At 45.0% G+C, this 15,955-nt stretch overlaps 1 protein-coding gene across 1 annotated transcript in view; it reads left to right on the forward strand.

The window, feature by feature from the left end:
• The window catches only part of LOC138959990 (uncharacterized), a 68,520-nt gene extending 53,490 nt beyond the window's left edge, over positions 1-15,030 (forward strand). The window contains exons 48-60 of the mRNA XM_070331707.1: positions 1-1,945; positions 2,364-2,529; positions 3,314-3,612; positions 4,856-5,155; positions 5,926-6,036; positions 6,487-6,628; positions 7,830-7,975; positions 8,244-8,329; positions 8,502-8,979; positions 9,963-10,469; positions 11,227-11,434; positions 11,934-12,002; positions 12,438-15,030. The exon at positions 1-1,945 is cut by the window's left edge and continues 274 nt beyond it. Coding sequence (XP_070187808.1) covers positions 1-1,945; positions 2,364-2,529; positions 3,314-3,612; positions 4,856-5,155; positions 5,926-6,036; positions 6,487-6,628; positions 7,830-7,975; positions 8,244-8,329; positions 8,502-8,979; positions 9,963-10,469; positions 11,227-11,434; positions 11,934-12,002; positions 12,438-13,296 — 5,316 coding nt within the window. The 3' untranslated portion in view covers positions 13,297-15,030. The remainder of the gene's footprint in view (positions 1,946-2,363; positions 2,530-3,313; positions 3,613-4,855; positions 5,156-5,925; positions 6,037-6,486; positions 6,629-7,829; positions 7,976-8,243; positions 8,330-8,501; positions 8,980-9,962; positions 10,470-11,226; positions 11,435-11,933; positions 12,003-12,437) is intronic.
• The last annotated feature ends 925 nt before the right edge of the window (positions 15,031-15,955 follow it).

Here is a 15,955-nt window from a genome sequence, read left to right on the forward strand (position 1 = left end):
GTGGCTTGGGATGGGTTTGTGTCTGACTTTGGAGACTTGAGATATTACGTGGCAGTCAGCAGTCTCCGCCCACCGTGGGACAACTCTACCAGAGACTGTGCTGTCATGCTCAACCACAGTTTTTCTTACGACATTAACACTCTCGGATTTGTTGAGGCGCAGTCTCTGGTTGCCATCCATGGTTTGAGCCTCGATCATGACGGATCGTACTACGTCACAGTGATGGCAGAAGATTTGATGTCGCACTGTTCAGCCGTTGTCTCGGACCCCATTCGTGTGGACACAACGCCTCCTGTTTCTGGGGACATCATCGTGCAGGGATATGACACAGACACCGTCACCTTTCTGCATTCTAGGGACACGCTCTTTGTCGACCTGACTGATTTTCTTGACGAAGAGAGTGGCATTGATACTGCCAGGGTGCAACTGTTCTCCAGTCAGAACTGTGGGTTGCCCTCACCGCAGGACCTTCTGGTCGGAGAGGTGACGGCGAGAGAAGAACTCCAGATCACCATGAGAGACCTCGACCTGGGTGACAGCGGAATGTACTATCTCAAAGTCCAACTGACCAACAGGGCCAGGCTGGAAACTCGAGCTACGAGTAAACCTCTGCTGGTCAGCGTCTCTCCGCCTACGTCAGGAGCGGTCAAGCTGGGCACAGACTGGACAGGCGAGGAGCAGATCTTTTCGTCACGGACAGACACTGTGAAAGGCATGATTGCTGTCAGCTCCAGGGACACTGAGACTGAGTGTAGGACGGAGATTGACATGATTTCTGACAAGAATCGACTCCTGTGGGACGCTGCGCATGAGAACTTCAGCAGTGATTGTGTTTTCATAGAGGACACGGGGATTTCACTGCTGCTGCAACACAACACACGTTTGACCGGTGTGGACAGAGGAGCGGTGCAGCTGAACAACTTGTTCCTGGTGGAAGGGAGCTACACCTTTCGCATGACTGCGGCATCAGGCCAGCGTGTTCTTACAGGAGTTTCTCTCTCCTCGCCGTCTCTCCTGCCCCCTTTCTCCGATCAGAGCGAAATACTCACAGCTTCAGACGGCTGCGATACTACACTTGACGACTGCGCAAGAGACGATTCTTCTAACCGGAGCAGGATGTTACCGGAGAGTGATTACGGCTTCGGTGTTTCATTCGCTGAAGTGGACGGGACGATGATGACGCTGTTTTGGGCCCAGGACGCGCTGAAACTGAAGCAGACCCGGCTGTCACTGGACTTTAACCCAACATCCACTCCAGCAGACTACGTGTTTACTCTGAAGACCATTGCGGGAGGAGGATTGGAGGTGACACTGTCTGTGAACGATCAGGTTCAAGCTGGATTCACTGGTCTGAATTTCCTCCATAACCTGACTCTCACCATGTACACCTGGAATCTTGATGGTTATGTCCCACCCGTGACTGACCCTCTCACGCCCTTCAGGTCTCTTGCCAAGGTAACGGCGGTCAAGACTCCGGCCTGGCCACGTCCAGCATGCTCCCACGGATCGCCTTTCATGGACAGCAACGTGGGCCTGAGAGACGTGTGGGTGGGAGTGTCCAGCAGCTTCAACCAGACGGCTGACGTTGCTCCCTTCCGTCTGCTGAAGACGTTCTGCATTCCGTGCCTGAACGGCTGTACCAACATCTGCTCTGCGTCGTGCCGCAACCGCTTGGATTCTGGATACAACATCCTCCCCCTATCTCTCAACGGACTAAGGCTTACGGCCGCCAACGATGCAATGAGAGACAGCATTTCGGTATCGCCACCCAACGTCAGTGCTGACGTCAACGTGTCTGCGTCAGAGATGCTCGACAACCTGCAGCTGCCGATGTATTACTTGGACGTGAAGGTGACGTCACAGAGCGGTCACGTGACCATGGCTAAGTCGTCTGCTCTGACTGTCGACACCTCGCCTCCTGTTGTTAATGACATCTACTGCATCGGTGAGTCTGGGGCTCTACTTTCGTCTTTATTACCTTTTCTGTCTTATGGGAGTACTGTTCATGTGTATGTCTGTCTCTCCGGGTCTCTGTGTTTCTCTTCTGTGTCTTATGGTATTGTGAGCGCTGTGTCTTTCAGTGTGTGTCTGTTTGTCTGTATGTGTATTTTTACATTTTACGATTTGCTCATTGCCGAGGGTTGATTGAAACAAAACAAACAGCAATTGCTTCCATCTTGAACCTTCTTCCCTAATGTTACGCTACGTTACGTTACTTTACCTTACCTTACCTTACCTTACCTTACCTTACCTTACCTTACCTTACCTTACCTTACCTTAACTTACTTAACTTAACTTAACTTAACTTAACTTAACTTAACTTAACTTAACTTAACTTAACTCATCCTATCTTACCCGAGCAGACCCGTCTTACGAAGAGGGCCAGGCAGTGGACTACATAGGGACGAACAGCTCTGTGGGCGCCGTGTGGGAGGTGTCGGAAGACGTGTCAGACATGACGTCACAGTGGCTGTGTGTTGGGACCCAGTCTGGAGTGGATGACGTGGCATCGTGGATTGAAGTTGACAGGTAAAAATCTGTTGGTTGGAGGAGAATGTACATACATTAAACGTTGGAAAGTGTTTTCATAGATCTATTTTTGATTTCATGCAAAGGGGTTTCAGTATGCAATAATTTTAATAAGTGCGTTTTCGCACTTAAAGGGACAGTAAGGGAGTTTGAGTTTAACTAGAAAGCATGGGTTGGGAACGGAGGGGGGGGGGGGGGGCAGTTCAAGGGAGGGAGAGGAACTGTGATATGACAGTGATAATACCCAAAGGACCGACGGAATAAAATGCTGCCAGAAGTAACATTATATATGGAATACAAATTAGAAATAAAAAGCAATGAAAGCTGTAGAGAGATATTCCTTACATTGAGATATTCCTTACATTTATAAAGAGTTTGCTCATGACACATGCAATACAAAATTAAATGATTAAAGCTATAGACAGATAAGTTTGTTTGTTTGTTTGTTTGCTTAACGCCCAGCCGACCACGAAGGGCCATATCAGGGCGGTGCTGCTTTGACATATAACGTGCGCCACACACAAGACAGAAGTCGCAGCACAGGCTTCATGTCTCACCCAGTCACATTATTCTGACACCGGACCAACCCGTCCTAGCACTAACCCCATAATGCCAGACGCCAGGCGGAGCAGCCACTAGATTGCCAATTTTAAAGTCTTAGGTATGACCCGGCCGGGCTTCGAACCCACGACCTCCCGATCACGGGGCGGACGCCTTACCACTAGGCCAACCGTGCCGGTAGACAGATAAGTGATCACACTCATGAATAGTTTGCTTTTGACAGGTTGGCCTCCAAGCATGTCTTCAAGAATCTGAACCCCAGTCTAACTGACGGATCCACCTACCACGTGTCCCTGCGAGTGTTCAATCCTGCTGGCCTGTCTGTCACAACCAGCGTTCCCTTTACTGTGTCTGTGTCACCACCTGATATGTCTGTCATGGCACCTGCCCCTGCCAATGTTACCAAGGTGATGAACGTGTCAGGGGAAAGCGTGGCCTTCACCAATAGAACTGACACGATGAAACTCAGCCTCAACTTTCAGACGACCGCTGAAGAAAGTGACAACGGGCCAGTCATGATAGGTAAGACTTGTGTTTGAATATATGTTCATTCGACGTCGTGTTCTACTCAACTCCATCTTCTTCCATCTTCTTCATTGTAGTCGCCATCATCATCATCATCATCATCATCATCATCATCATCATCATCATCATCATCATCTTCATCATCATCATCATCATCATCATCATCATCATCATCTATATGTCATTTCCATCATCATCATCAAGAAGTCATTGCCATCATCATCATCATCATCAATTAGTCATTGCCATCATCATCATCATCATCATCATCATCATCATCATCATCTCATGCATCAGCATTATCATCATCATCAATTAGTCATTGCCATCATCATCGTCATCATCATCATCATCATCATCATCATCAGCATTATCCCCCGAAATTGGCGTGGCGGGGAAAAAACGGTCATACACGTTAAAATCCACTCGTGCTAAAACATGAGTGAACGTGGGAGTTTCAGCCCATGAACGAAGAAGAAGAAGAAGAAAGGGATCATCAGCATTATCATCATCATCATTTAGTCATTGCCATCTTCATCATCAACATCATCATCATCATCATCATCATCATCTTCATCATCGTCATCATCATCATCATCATCATCATCTCATGCATCACTTCTCCAAGCATTCCTTGACATACAATGCACCGGCAGAATCATATTCCTGCTTTGTTAACGCTCGTTGTAATCATCATGATCAGTCTTCTGTCAAATATGTTACATGTCATCCAGGATATAATGTTTGAAACCTGTTACCCTCAGAAAACTCGAATATTTGATTTATGTAGTTCCTAAAACGTTCATGGTGTATTATGTTTTACGGTACACTGCTTGTCCTGGCCGTTTCCTCTTTAGCTCAGTCGTGTAGGTCTACATAAGTCGGCAAATTCATCATGTCCTTTCAGAATGTTTCATTGGGACTCAGCCAAACAAGGATGATACCTTCCCCCCTCAGTGTTGAAGCCAACTGCAGCGAGTTAGCCCTTTGCCGTAGGGAACGGGGTTGTTCCCCCGAAAGAGGCGTATGGCTGCTTAAATGGCGGGGTAAAAACGGTCATACACGTAAAAACCCACTCGTGCACAAAACACGAGTGTACTTGGGAGTTTCTGCCCATGAACGCAGAAGAAGAAGAAGAAAAACGGTTTTGTGTGATATGTTGCTTCATGGTGCACTGTCTCTGCTGTTTCTATTCAGTTTAGCCTTGGATGTAAATCGGGAAAATGCTATGTCCTTTCAGAATGGTCCATCGGGACTCAGCCAGGCAAGGACGACATCTTTCCCCGCAGCGTCGTAGCCAACCGCAACGTGACCACCGTGGCCATAGTCAACGGCTACGTTGAACTGGAGGGTCAAACCACCAACATCACCGTACAGGACTACGTCAACATGAACTTCCAACCCTCCAATCTTACAGACGCTGTGTCAGGAGCTGTGTTCCGAATGGAGCCAGGGCGCTGCCTCAGACAGAGCGTGTACGGAGTGTCACGTTCTCACACTGTCACTGAGGGGCCTGCCATGGAGCCTGTGTGCATTCAGCGTGAGCTTTTGTTGTTGGCTATTATGATTCTTTTTCTTCTGTGTTTGTTCATTAATTGTAAAACTACTCGGTGATACTAGGCAGGGCTCCCCACGGACGCCCTTTATATATAGAGGGTCCCGGGACTCCCACTTTTAATGTTTAAGCGGAGTTTTAGAGGGTCCCAAGAATCGAGGGGCCCGAAAGTTAGTGCGTCCCGGGACCCGCTCTATGAATTTTAAGTAAGTGATTTTGGCTCCTAGCGCGTATCTAGGACGCAGGGACGTGCTCTACCGTTTGAGGAGTCCTGCTTGGTGTTGATTGAAAAGTTGCAACTATTTCCTGCTCTCGTATTCTTTGAGTTGTCCTAGCTCTGACTCCTAATTGTGACCCTCCACCACGAAATGAGTCGCATGTCACCTCGCGCGGTTCTGCGCTAGGCTTAATACAAGTCCGGGGAGTGTCTGGTAACAGTGTGAGGGTCACCTTAGTCACAGGCTTATAACTCAAACAGTTTTCGCTCTTTTCTAAAACGGTTTTCACCACTGGATAGAGCATAAAAAACTCTTCAGGAAAATGTAAAAATATGAAAATCATGCAAAGGTGACATGCGACTCATACCGTCGTGAAGGGTCACAATTCGTTGCAGTAATGAATGTTCATAGGTTCTCCTTTGTGGAATATAAGAAATTAAGAAAAACCCTAAAAAGATGTCCTTATATTCACATGATTATTTTTTCTCTTCATGCGAAATGTTAACAATTGTGGATGTTTTGTCATTTTACTTTCAGGAGAGGGTGACCAGCTTGTTCTTGCTGGCAACACAACTCTGCGTGTGGGGGGAAACACACGATCCACCTCCTCCCAGTCATCATCTGATGACATCAAAATCCGCATCTCATGTAAGCCTTTTAAGCTCATGTACGTATGCTGCATGTAACTGTCTGCATGTGCTTAAGGCATACAAGTACATTACGTCATGTATTTAGTCTGGAAGCTGACTTCCAAAAGGTGAAACACTCTAAACGTTGCTTTTTAGAAGCAAACATCAACTTTGGACTTATAATGTTGATATTGTGCCGTTCTTGACGATAGAAATTTATTTTAAAAATGAAAGCTCTTATACAGTTTAAGGTGAACTTGGGGTTAGGGTGCACCAACATCAGCAGACAGGCTTTTCAGGAAACTAATGCACACAAATGCAAACCTAACATGCTCCTTAATGTACGAGTATAAATTCGTACGTCAATCCAACGGCGATCTTCTTGGTGTAGTTTTGTCTGTTTCATTTATATGATTAACACCTCCTTCAAAAATCGAATTTTCAAATCAGAGATTATTTTGTTTTGCAGTGACAAGTGGCGGTGTAATGGTGGGCAGTCTGGAAGAGGATGATCTGAATGCTGTCTACGGAACTGCAGCGTCTGTACAATTTGTTTCCTTCATTGTTCGGCCTGATCCGCTAGACCGCACGTCAAGACTGCTGAGACAGAGGTCAGTAGTCTTCTCCGTCAACACGCACTTGTTTTGTCCGTGAACACGCGCTTGTTTTGTCCGTGCAGACGCACTGGTGTTGTCCGTGCAGACGCATGTGTATTGTCCGTGCAGACGCACTTGTATTGTCCGGGCAGACGCACTTGTGTTGTCCGTGCAGACGCACTTGTATTGTCCGTGCAGATGCATTTATATTGTCCGTGCAGACGCATTTGTATTGTCCGTGCAGACGCATTTGTATTGTCCGTGCAGACGCATTTGTATTGTCCGTGCAGACGCACTTGTTTTGTCCGTCAACACGCACTTGTTTTGTCCGTGCAGACGCACTGGTGTTGTCCGTGCAGACGCATTTGTATTGTCCGTGCAGACGCACTTGTATTGTCCGGGCAGACGCACTTGTGTTGTCCGTGCAGACGCACTTGTATTGTCCGTGCAGATGCATTTATATTGTCGCAGAAAACATTAACAAACTGTTTTATGGCGAATCAAAATGTCAGGTTCTTACAAATTGAAAAGAAAGCAGCAGTACGTACGTTCCGATATTGTCAGAAAGGCAGACATCACAGGCACTTAAAATGAACTATCCCCGCACCCCGACATTGTATACAATCTCTCAGGAAGTTAGAAAACCCGATTTCTGTGCGTGGACAATAGTATCAAACAGCAGTTGATAGGGGGGGGGGGGGGATGTACTTCTGTCGTTAAAAGTAAGTCTTTTCAACCTAATGGTTTGTGTGAAAGCATAACGATAAAGAATCGACATTAAGGCCCCCCCCAAAAAATAGTCTGTTTACGGTAACCCGACCGACCCTATTTTTTTCGCGCGACCCTAGACGTTTTTTTGGCATTTGGGGGAGAGAAAAAAAACCACGTAAAAATATGGTTTTTGGGAGAAAGAAAAAAAAGTTAAAAAAATCCCGACCTACCGACCCTATTTTTTTGGCCTATGTTACCGTAAACAGACCTTTTTTTTTGGCCTAAAGTAGATTGTTGCTTCCCGACAAACTGTTGATCACACTGCACTGTAATGAATTATTGTACCTATCGAACATACTTAGTCGAGTGAAACGTAGCATGCTTGTTCAGATGACCATACAATGAAATTCCTCATAACCGAACCATTGAAGAACGCAGCTCGCAAGGGAAACGTGGACATGGAAGCGTCATAATTTAACAAAGCTTTTTCATTTGGTCAAAACAGGTTGGTCAGTCTCCCTGGCCCCCACTTGTACCTGTCGCCTGTGGCTGATGTGAAGTTTGAAGATGACGTTGACCTCGTGTATCCGGTGTCTGCTGACGTCATAGTCCCGCCTGGATCTGACGTCATGCTGCTCTTCTGGGTTGCTGGTAAGTGGTAGAGTGATAAGATACTTGGAGAGTGTCCATGGGATGGGGTATGAGAGAATGTGTGTGTGTGTGTGTGTGTATGTGTGTATGTGTGTGTGTGTGTGTGTGTGTGTGTGTGTGTGTGTGTGTGTGTGTGTGTGGGAGAGAGAGAAAGAGAGAGAGAGAGAGAGAGAGAGAGAGCTATGTAGGGTGAATGGTTGAGGTATGGATTCGGTGCTTTATGCAAGTCTTGAAAACCGTTGACCTGCTTGTGCTACAATACTTTCAGAGTGCCAGGAATGGAAGTCTGTTGTTGAATTGTGCCCTTTTTCGACACAAACCTACAACAACCAAACTGGACAAATACACAGCAAAGTAAGTAAAAAGATATGTGTGTGTGTGTCTGTGTGTGTGTGTGTGTGTGTGTGTGTGTGTGTGTGTGTGTGTGTGTGTGTGTGTGATTGGCCGTTCATTAGTAAACGCTTGATTTCATTTTCTTCACAATCCATAAAACAATGTTTGACCTACATACGTTTCATTTCCACAGGTCTGTTTCGGTGTATTTGTGGACCGCTGCAACACATCAAACTCAGGAGGACAACGTCGCAGGCGCAGTGTAGACACCCCTACCCCCACCCCTCTCACTCCACGCATGTTTACCGTAGCCGTAGTGGGACCTATCCCTCCCAACACTCCCCCAGCCGTCCGGAACACGTCTCTGGTTCTCCGTGAAGATGACGTCAAATCTGGCATCGTCATCACTTACACTGATGACGAGGATGACGTCATGACGTTCACCTTGCTGCAGGCACCCCTGCACGGCACGGTCACTGTGACGTCAGACGGACAGGTGACGTACGTGCCGGAGGGGAATTACGTCGGCAGTGACGTCATAGTGTTGCAGGGCGTGGAGAAGCTTGACGAAGCGTCCAAGAGGGCGGGGGTTGTGCCCAACGTGGTCAACGTCTCGCTGACCGTCAGTGTGGCCGGCGTCAACGATCCTCCCAACCTTTTCTACCTGGCAGGTATGTACTTTCGTCGGATTTTGTTGTCTTAACTGTAAACTAAAGTGTTCCACTTCTGAAGAGACTTTTTGTAACCAGTTGTGAACACTAGCAAAAATAGCACACATGGTAAACACTTAATAATATTGTTTACCATCTTTGCTACTTTTTCGAGTAGAAATATATGGTTCGTCAGTGTTCACCACTGGTTACAAAATATGTGTTCAAAAGTGGAACACTTCTGTTTACAGTGTTCATATAATGTGTGATATATCTTATTTTCTTACCACCTGATTGAGAGTTGAGATAAGCCTATCTGGAAAAAGGCACTGCAGTCTTTATTTTCTTCTTCTACAAGAATGTATGTTTCACAGAAGGTTAGCGTTGGTAGTCGGAAGTCAAGTTGATTTTGCTTTATTCTTATACCCCTATACGTTTCTTTCAGTTATCTTCGTGACATTTAATTTGTTGTTACTGTTTTATCGAACCGACTTGTGTGAGAGCTGAGACAACCCCATTTAAAAAAAAAGGCACTCCAATCTCCGTGATGGTATCTATCTTTCCAATCTCCGTGATGGTATCTATCTTTTATGGATGCTGTGGTTAGGCTGAAGACCAAGTGTTGATCTTGCTCAGTTCTCAACCCACTGCTTCTGTTTCAGTTATCATAAATACAATATTAGCTTTTTGTAAAAATAACATGTTAAAACGAAACAGCGAGGGATTTTATATGTTTCACGAAATAGCCAGAGTACGACAAAGGGTATATGTGGAGCAGATTGTGTGTGTCCTGTACCTCAGTGATGTTTAATACTTTGCTTCAAAGCTACCACATGTTTAGTTTGCGTTAAAATTCAATGTTTTCTCAGAATCTCTGCACAATGTGTCCAGCGTCCTTTTGCTGTTTTCTTTTCTATTGTTGTTGTTTTTTAATTTCATTTTTCGACAAAATAAAGGTGTCCCTCAAATCAGCCATATCTAAATTTTCTATTTCACTGTGCAAGGCACCAACGACAGCAACGTATGGGTTGAACTGCTGGTGGGCCCCGCAGCTGGTAACGGTATCAACGTGTCAGTGCTGGTGGAAGGGAACACCACCTCCTTGGTCGACCTAGGTCTCATCGTCTATGGGGATGTGGATGTTAACGACACACTCGTCTTCGTCAACCACACCCGAGATGACGTCAACGCTACTTTTGACGTGACTGACGTCAGTTTGGAGGACCCTCGTCTTTCAGGACTAAACGTATCAGGGACTGCAGGGGGTGCAGGGGCCAGGGCTGTGTCGCTGCGACTAGGGGACAGTTACCATGGAGAGGTCAGCTATGACGTCAGAGTGCGTGACGTGGCCGGGGACTACAGCCTGCAGCTGACGTTGGGCGTGCACGTCATGATCAGTCCCTGCGTGTACGGACATTGTGAGGTCACCACGCCCACTGGGTCTTGCCTTGACCCCCGGAGAGCCTTCACCTTTGATCCTTTCCGGTGTCACTGTGACCCAGGGTATGAAGGTGAGTAGAAGCCACATCGTCTCGGTGTCTGTCTGTCTGTCTCTGTCTGTCTGTCTGTCTCTCTCTGTCTGTCTCTCTCTGTCTGTCTGTCTCTCTCTGTCTCTGTCTGTCTGTCTCTGTCTGTCTGTCTGTCTCTCTCTGTCTGTCTGTCTCTGTGTCTCTCTCTCTCTCTCTCTCTCTCTATCTCTCTCTCTCTCTCTCTCTCTCAATCTCTCTCTATCTTTGCTTTTAACTAAAAAGAGGGAATCTTGGCATTGTCCAAGTACGTTCAAGAGGGCACTGTTTCTACTGAAGTCTAGTGTTGCCGACCTAAATATGCACACGAGGATTCGACAAGGAAAATAAGCATATTACAGACCTGCCTACCCTTACGATTTGGGCGTAATTTACTACGAATTTTATTCCAAACTACGAGAAAATCAATGACATTTTATTTTTGCGAAGCAACTGAATATGAACAGAAAGTGTGCAGAAGAATGTTTGTGTCCTGCAAGACTTTATGAACAACTATTGGGAGAAAAATGAGGATGTCTACAGGCAAGGTAGTGTCATATTCTTTATTTTGGGTTCTCCTTCTAGTCACACCCAACGATGGCCGTTACTTTTGGCAACGAAAAACTACTCTTTCTACCACCAGATTACTCTTTTTGGCTGGGCTCATTACTCCTTGTAATTTTTAGGGTAGGCAGCTCTGATATTACAAAGAATAACTTGCTCAAAAGACAAAGCGTACTTAACCAAATATGTTTTACTGCAGGAGAGTGGTGCCAGACCGAGACTGACGAGTGCCGGAAGGCTGCCTGCAGCCCCGTCACAGACTGCGTGGACCTCATCAATGGCTTCCGATGTGACCCCAACCCCGAGAAGACGGCGGCCATCGTTCTTTGCAGTGTTGTGGCCGTCATACTGATTGCGGCTGCTGTCGTCATGATACGAAAGAACAAAAAACATAGGCCAAATGTCAAGTATGTCATTTATTTGTTCGTTATTATTGTTTTAATTGACCGTTTGGAGTTGGGGGGTGATGTCTATATTTGGTTTGGTAGACTGAATACAAGTATGTTCTGCTTGTGTATTGAAGGTGTTATTAACAGTCTGTGTTATTGACAGAAATGAGTCTTTTTGATGAAAAATGCCAGACAAAAATTGAAAGTGATTTGAAAAGTGAATAACGTCTCTTTAAAGCAGAACAATGGTGACTGCGCGTGAGAGAGATAGATAAATGACCAAAATATACTGTACTCACGTATGATCGAAGGCGATGAAAGAAATAACGGCGACCTTTGGACCCCAGGGTATCTTTAAAGCAATAAGTGTTTGTTGAGTAAGGTCTTTCTTTGACCCTGTTTGAGTGCTTCTTGTTACAGTCTTTAGATGTTCTGTTATTTCTAATTGTACTCTTGTCCTTGACCCGTTCTCACGCACTTGAAGTCCGCTGATGTGTAATGGCTATTTTCTTTGCAGAGACACTTTAAAGAAAGGAATCAACCTCAAGGACAGTACCGGGTTGTCTAGACCACCAGCTCATCACAGGTATTGTTATTAGTTTGCCCTTGTTGCAATCCTGTGAATTTTGTTTGTTGTGAACGTTTGTTTGATTCGTTCTCTGATGTTGTTTAACTTTACTGTGTTATTGATGTTGGTTTGCTTGGTTTTTTGAATACTGTTTATCAATATGCACGCCCCTGTATTTGGTTGGAACAGTTTGACTGGTCAAAGAAAGGTCCAGCCAGTAGAAACGTATCTTTGGTACTTTTATTGTTGTTGATAGACTCTTCAGTACGATTGTATCTTCCAAAACCGCCGAAGCTGCTGGAATACTGTAATGACAAGTTTCATGTCATGTATTTTGAATAAAATCGTGTTTAAACCACTGAGAAGTCCGACCAGCTTCACGCAAAAAAACACAGCACATAATTATGACAAAAGAGAAGGTTCTAGGTTGTTACTTGTTACCATTGTCTGCAGAAACTGGGCCTTTGACAACCAAGGCTATGGAGGACCGCGGTCTGACGACATGTTCTCACCCTCTGACTCCAGGCCAGCGTCTGCGTTCGAGCCAATGCCTAAGCCTGCCAAGAACATGTGGAGACCTCTGTATGCTGGTGGCGTCACTCTGGATGAAGCCTTGCCTCGACCAACCTCAGCCATCTGGAGACCCCAGGAAGTGCAGACCAACGTGACAGATGAGGATCTCGTGGAAGAGAGATACCCTCCTTGGGACGTGGAGTCGTGGGACGAAGCTTCTACAATGTCAGACGAAAATGAGAATGAAGGAGGATGGATGGATTTACCGCGTGTTGGTGATGCTGAACTGAACGGTTCCATATCGAGTGGCTACAGCCCTTCATCTGTTGATGGGGTGAGCATGACAGAGAGGTTGAGGGACATCTCCGAACCTGCTGGAAGAACGACTATGCCTCCTCTGCGACATGCAAAGCCAGACCCGATATCCACTCTGCGTCCCAGTGGAATCAACGCACCTGCCAGACAAAGACCCTTGCTTCGTGGAAACAAGAACGAACACAGGGCTCCAATATATGACGCACGTAGCGGAAAACAACCCAGACTGCACCGTGACAGCCATGTCAACTACCCTACCTCCAACGCACGCGGCAGGCATACACCTATGCTCCTGCGCCCGAGCTTCGACCGAGAGGACCTATTGTTTAAAACGCGTGGGAGACTGAACCCTGGCTTTGAACATGAAGACCCCCTTGCTGGCACGCCGTCTCCAGACTACCCACCCTTCACAGGCAACGCTCACAACAACACCACTCAGGCCGATGTGTATGCTGTTCCATGGCGGAACAGGGCAAAGGAATAGTCGGCGATGAACAGGCGAAGAGGCGACTGACTACAGTGGACCCCCTTTTTGAGACCCCCGGCCCAGTTTAAGACTCCCTTAGTTTAAGACCTTGCTTTTTTCAGACAATCTGTTGATATCCTCTGTAAATATACCTCCATTTTAAGACCCCTCCATTTTAAGACCCCCTCCATTTTAAGACCCCTCCTTTCAAGACCCCTCCATTTTAAGACCCCTCCTTTCCAGACCCCTCCATTTTAAGACCCCTCCATTTTAAGACCCCTCCATTTTAAGACCCCTCCTTTTTAAGACCCCTCCTTTCAAGACCCCTCCATTTTAAGACCCCTCCATTTTAAGACCCCCTCCATTTTAAGACTCCCTTCATTTTAAGACTCCCTTCATTTTAAGACCCCCTCCATTTTAAGACCCCCTCCATTTTAAGACTCCCTCCATTTTAAGACCCCCTCCATTTTAAGACCCCTCCATTTTAAGACCCCTCCATTTTAAGACCCCTCCATTTTAAGACCCCTCCTTTCAAGACCTTCATATCTCAGATTTGTTTAGGTCTTAAAACGTTAACCAGCCTTGATGGATGATAAAATAAAATGTTGAAGGCCTGTGCTGAACTTGTCAGTGAATGAAATCAGCCGTCTTCAGGATATGAAAGACACAGCTATCGAATGTTAAGGAAGAAGAAGAAGGACAATAGAAGAAGGGACTATCGCAGAAAATACGGATTTTGTATATCTGCCGAGCTTGGTAGTGTTTGGATATCTTGCCTATTAGTACAAGTAGATGACATTGTCTAACTGTGAATGTTTCGTATTGTTTAAAGTTAAACGTCCTATGCATAAGATTACCTCTCTTGGGTTTTTTCTCCAACATTGTCCAACATTTTGGGAAAAGGAGTGTACTTGGGGAACACTGTTGCCTCGAAAAGCCTCTCTGAGAAACGTGAAGCGTAATCGTTAGTAGTCGTGTAGTGTAATCGTTCTTTCCTCGTTGCTAAATACGATACCGCCCCAGAGATGTTTATAGAGCTTATACGACACATATTGTATATTCTTCGGCAGTCTATTGAGATCATGTAACCACACAATCAGATTACTATATACCGCCCATGTAAACATATGTTGGTTTAAGTTTCCTTGCCAGTTAGGTCACTCTCAATGTGTACTGATCATCACCAGCCGATAAAATGTGATCAGGAATTAACCTTGGGGAAAATAGTCTCTTCGGACATTACTTTTGTGTACCCTGCTTTTGCAATAGCTGATAAACAGATAAACTACATTGAACATTTCGTATGTATGAATACCAAAAATTACCCTTTCCCATCTTAGAAATCTATAACACATTAGTCTAAATATTGAAATGTAGATTTTGTTCGCACATTTACCCAACCATATAGCCATTTTCATACACTTCAGCTCCTTATACTGTTATTATTGGTCCTGCAGAAGAACATAACAACGTCAAAGAAAACACATCGGAAGTTCCAAATCTGATTCAATTTTCTTGTAGTTGTTTTTAACATGTTTCCTGTTGTGGTTCTTGTTATTTGAATTTTTCTACTTTGCTTTTTCTAATGACCAAAAGTTGTAATCACATACACTTATTAACTCCCATTTTATTTCCCTGTATGTAATAGCTTTATCTTCCTTATTTGTAACTGCTTCATCTTTCTCCTTATGTTGTGCATTGTAACAATCATTATCAAGTAATAAAGCAGCATATTGTGTAGAATCTGTCAAACTTTGTTGTGTTTACTTTATGTCTGATCGGTGAATACTTGCGAGTGCTTTCCCGTCTCATACCACTGTCAAGCGGCCATGAGTGTATATGTTACAGTAAATTCATCAAACCAGTAAATTTGTAAATTTACTGAAATTTTCAGTAAGTTTGTAAATTTCCTGGGTGTCAAACTCAGTAAATTTGTAAATTTCCTGAATTTTTCAGTAAATTGGTAAATTTACGGAGTGAATTTACAAATTGACTGGTTTGATGAATTTACTGTAACATATATATATGCACGCCCTTATAAAATGTACCTGGCTAAAACACAACTCTTTTAACACAATTCAGTCGAAGATCCTCAACCGCAAGCATTTCAAATTAATGCGCAGTAAAAATGTTGGAGTTGTCGGACAAGTTGTTTTCCTTATCAACCTATACAAAGATCAGCCACGGAAGTAGAACTCGTTCAGAACTTCTATAATCCTGCTTGATTGGTTTAGGTTTCTCTGTCTCTTCTTTAATGACAAACGACTCAAATTAAAAACACTAAGAAGACTCTTCTTGACCTTCCCTTCTAAAGTGAAATTTTTGACGTCAAAAGCAAAAGAAAATTCGAGAAAACCCAATAATGCGAATAAAAGCATTACGTGCAAGTTCTGTCAATTATTCTGCATGTCTTCCTAGGAACGGTCAAAGAGTTTCGAGAACGCAGTTTGCTTCGGTTACTTCGTCGTATCAGCAGTACACAATCCCTTGTTAAGTCACCGCTAGGGCTGTGCATGTACACTACATTGGGGTGTGCACGTTAAAGATCCCACGATTGACAAAAGGGTCTTTCCTGGCAAAAATTGTATAGGCATAGATAAAAATGTCCACCAAAATACCCGTGTGACTTGGAATAAGAGGCCGTGAAAAGTAGGATATGCGCCGAAATGGCTGCGAT

Source organism: Littorina saxatilis, linkage group LG1, assembly GCF_037325665.1.
Source record: "Littorina saxatilis isolate snail1 linkage group LG1, US_GU_Lsax_2.0, whole genome shotgun sequence".
NCBI lineage: Eukaryota > Metazoa > Mollusca > Gastropoda > Littorinimorpha > Littorinidae > Littorina > Littorina saxatilis.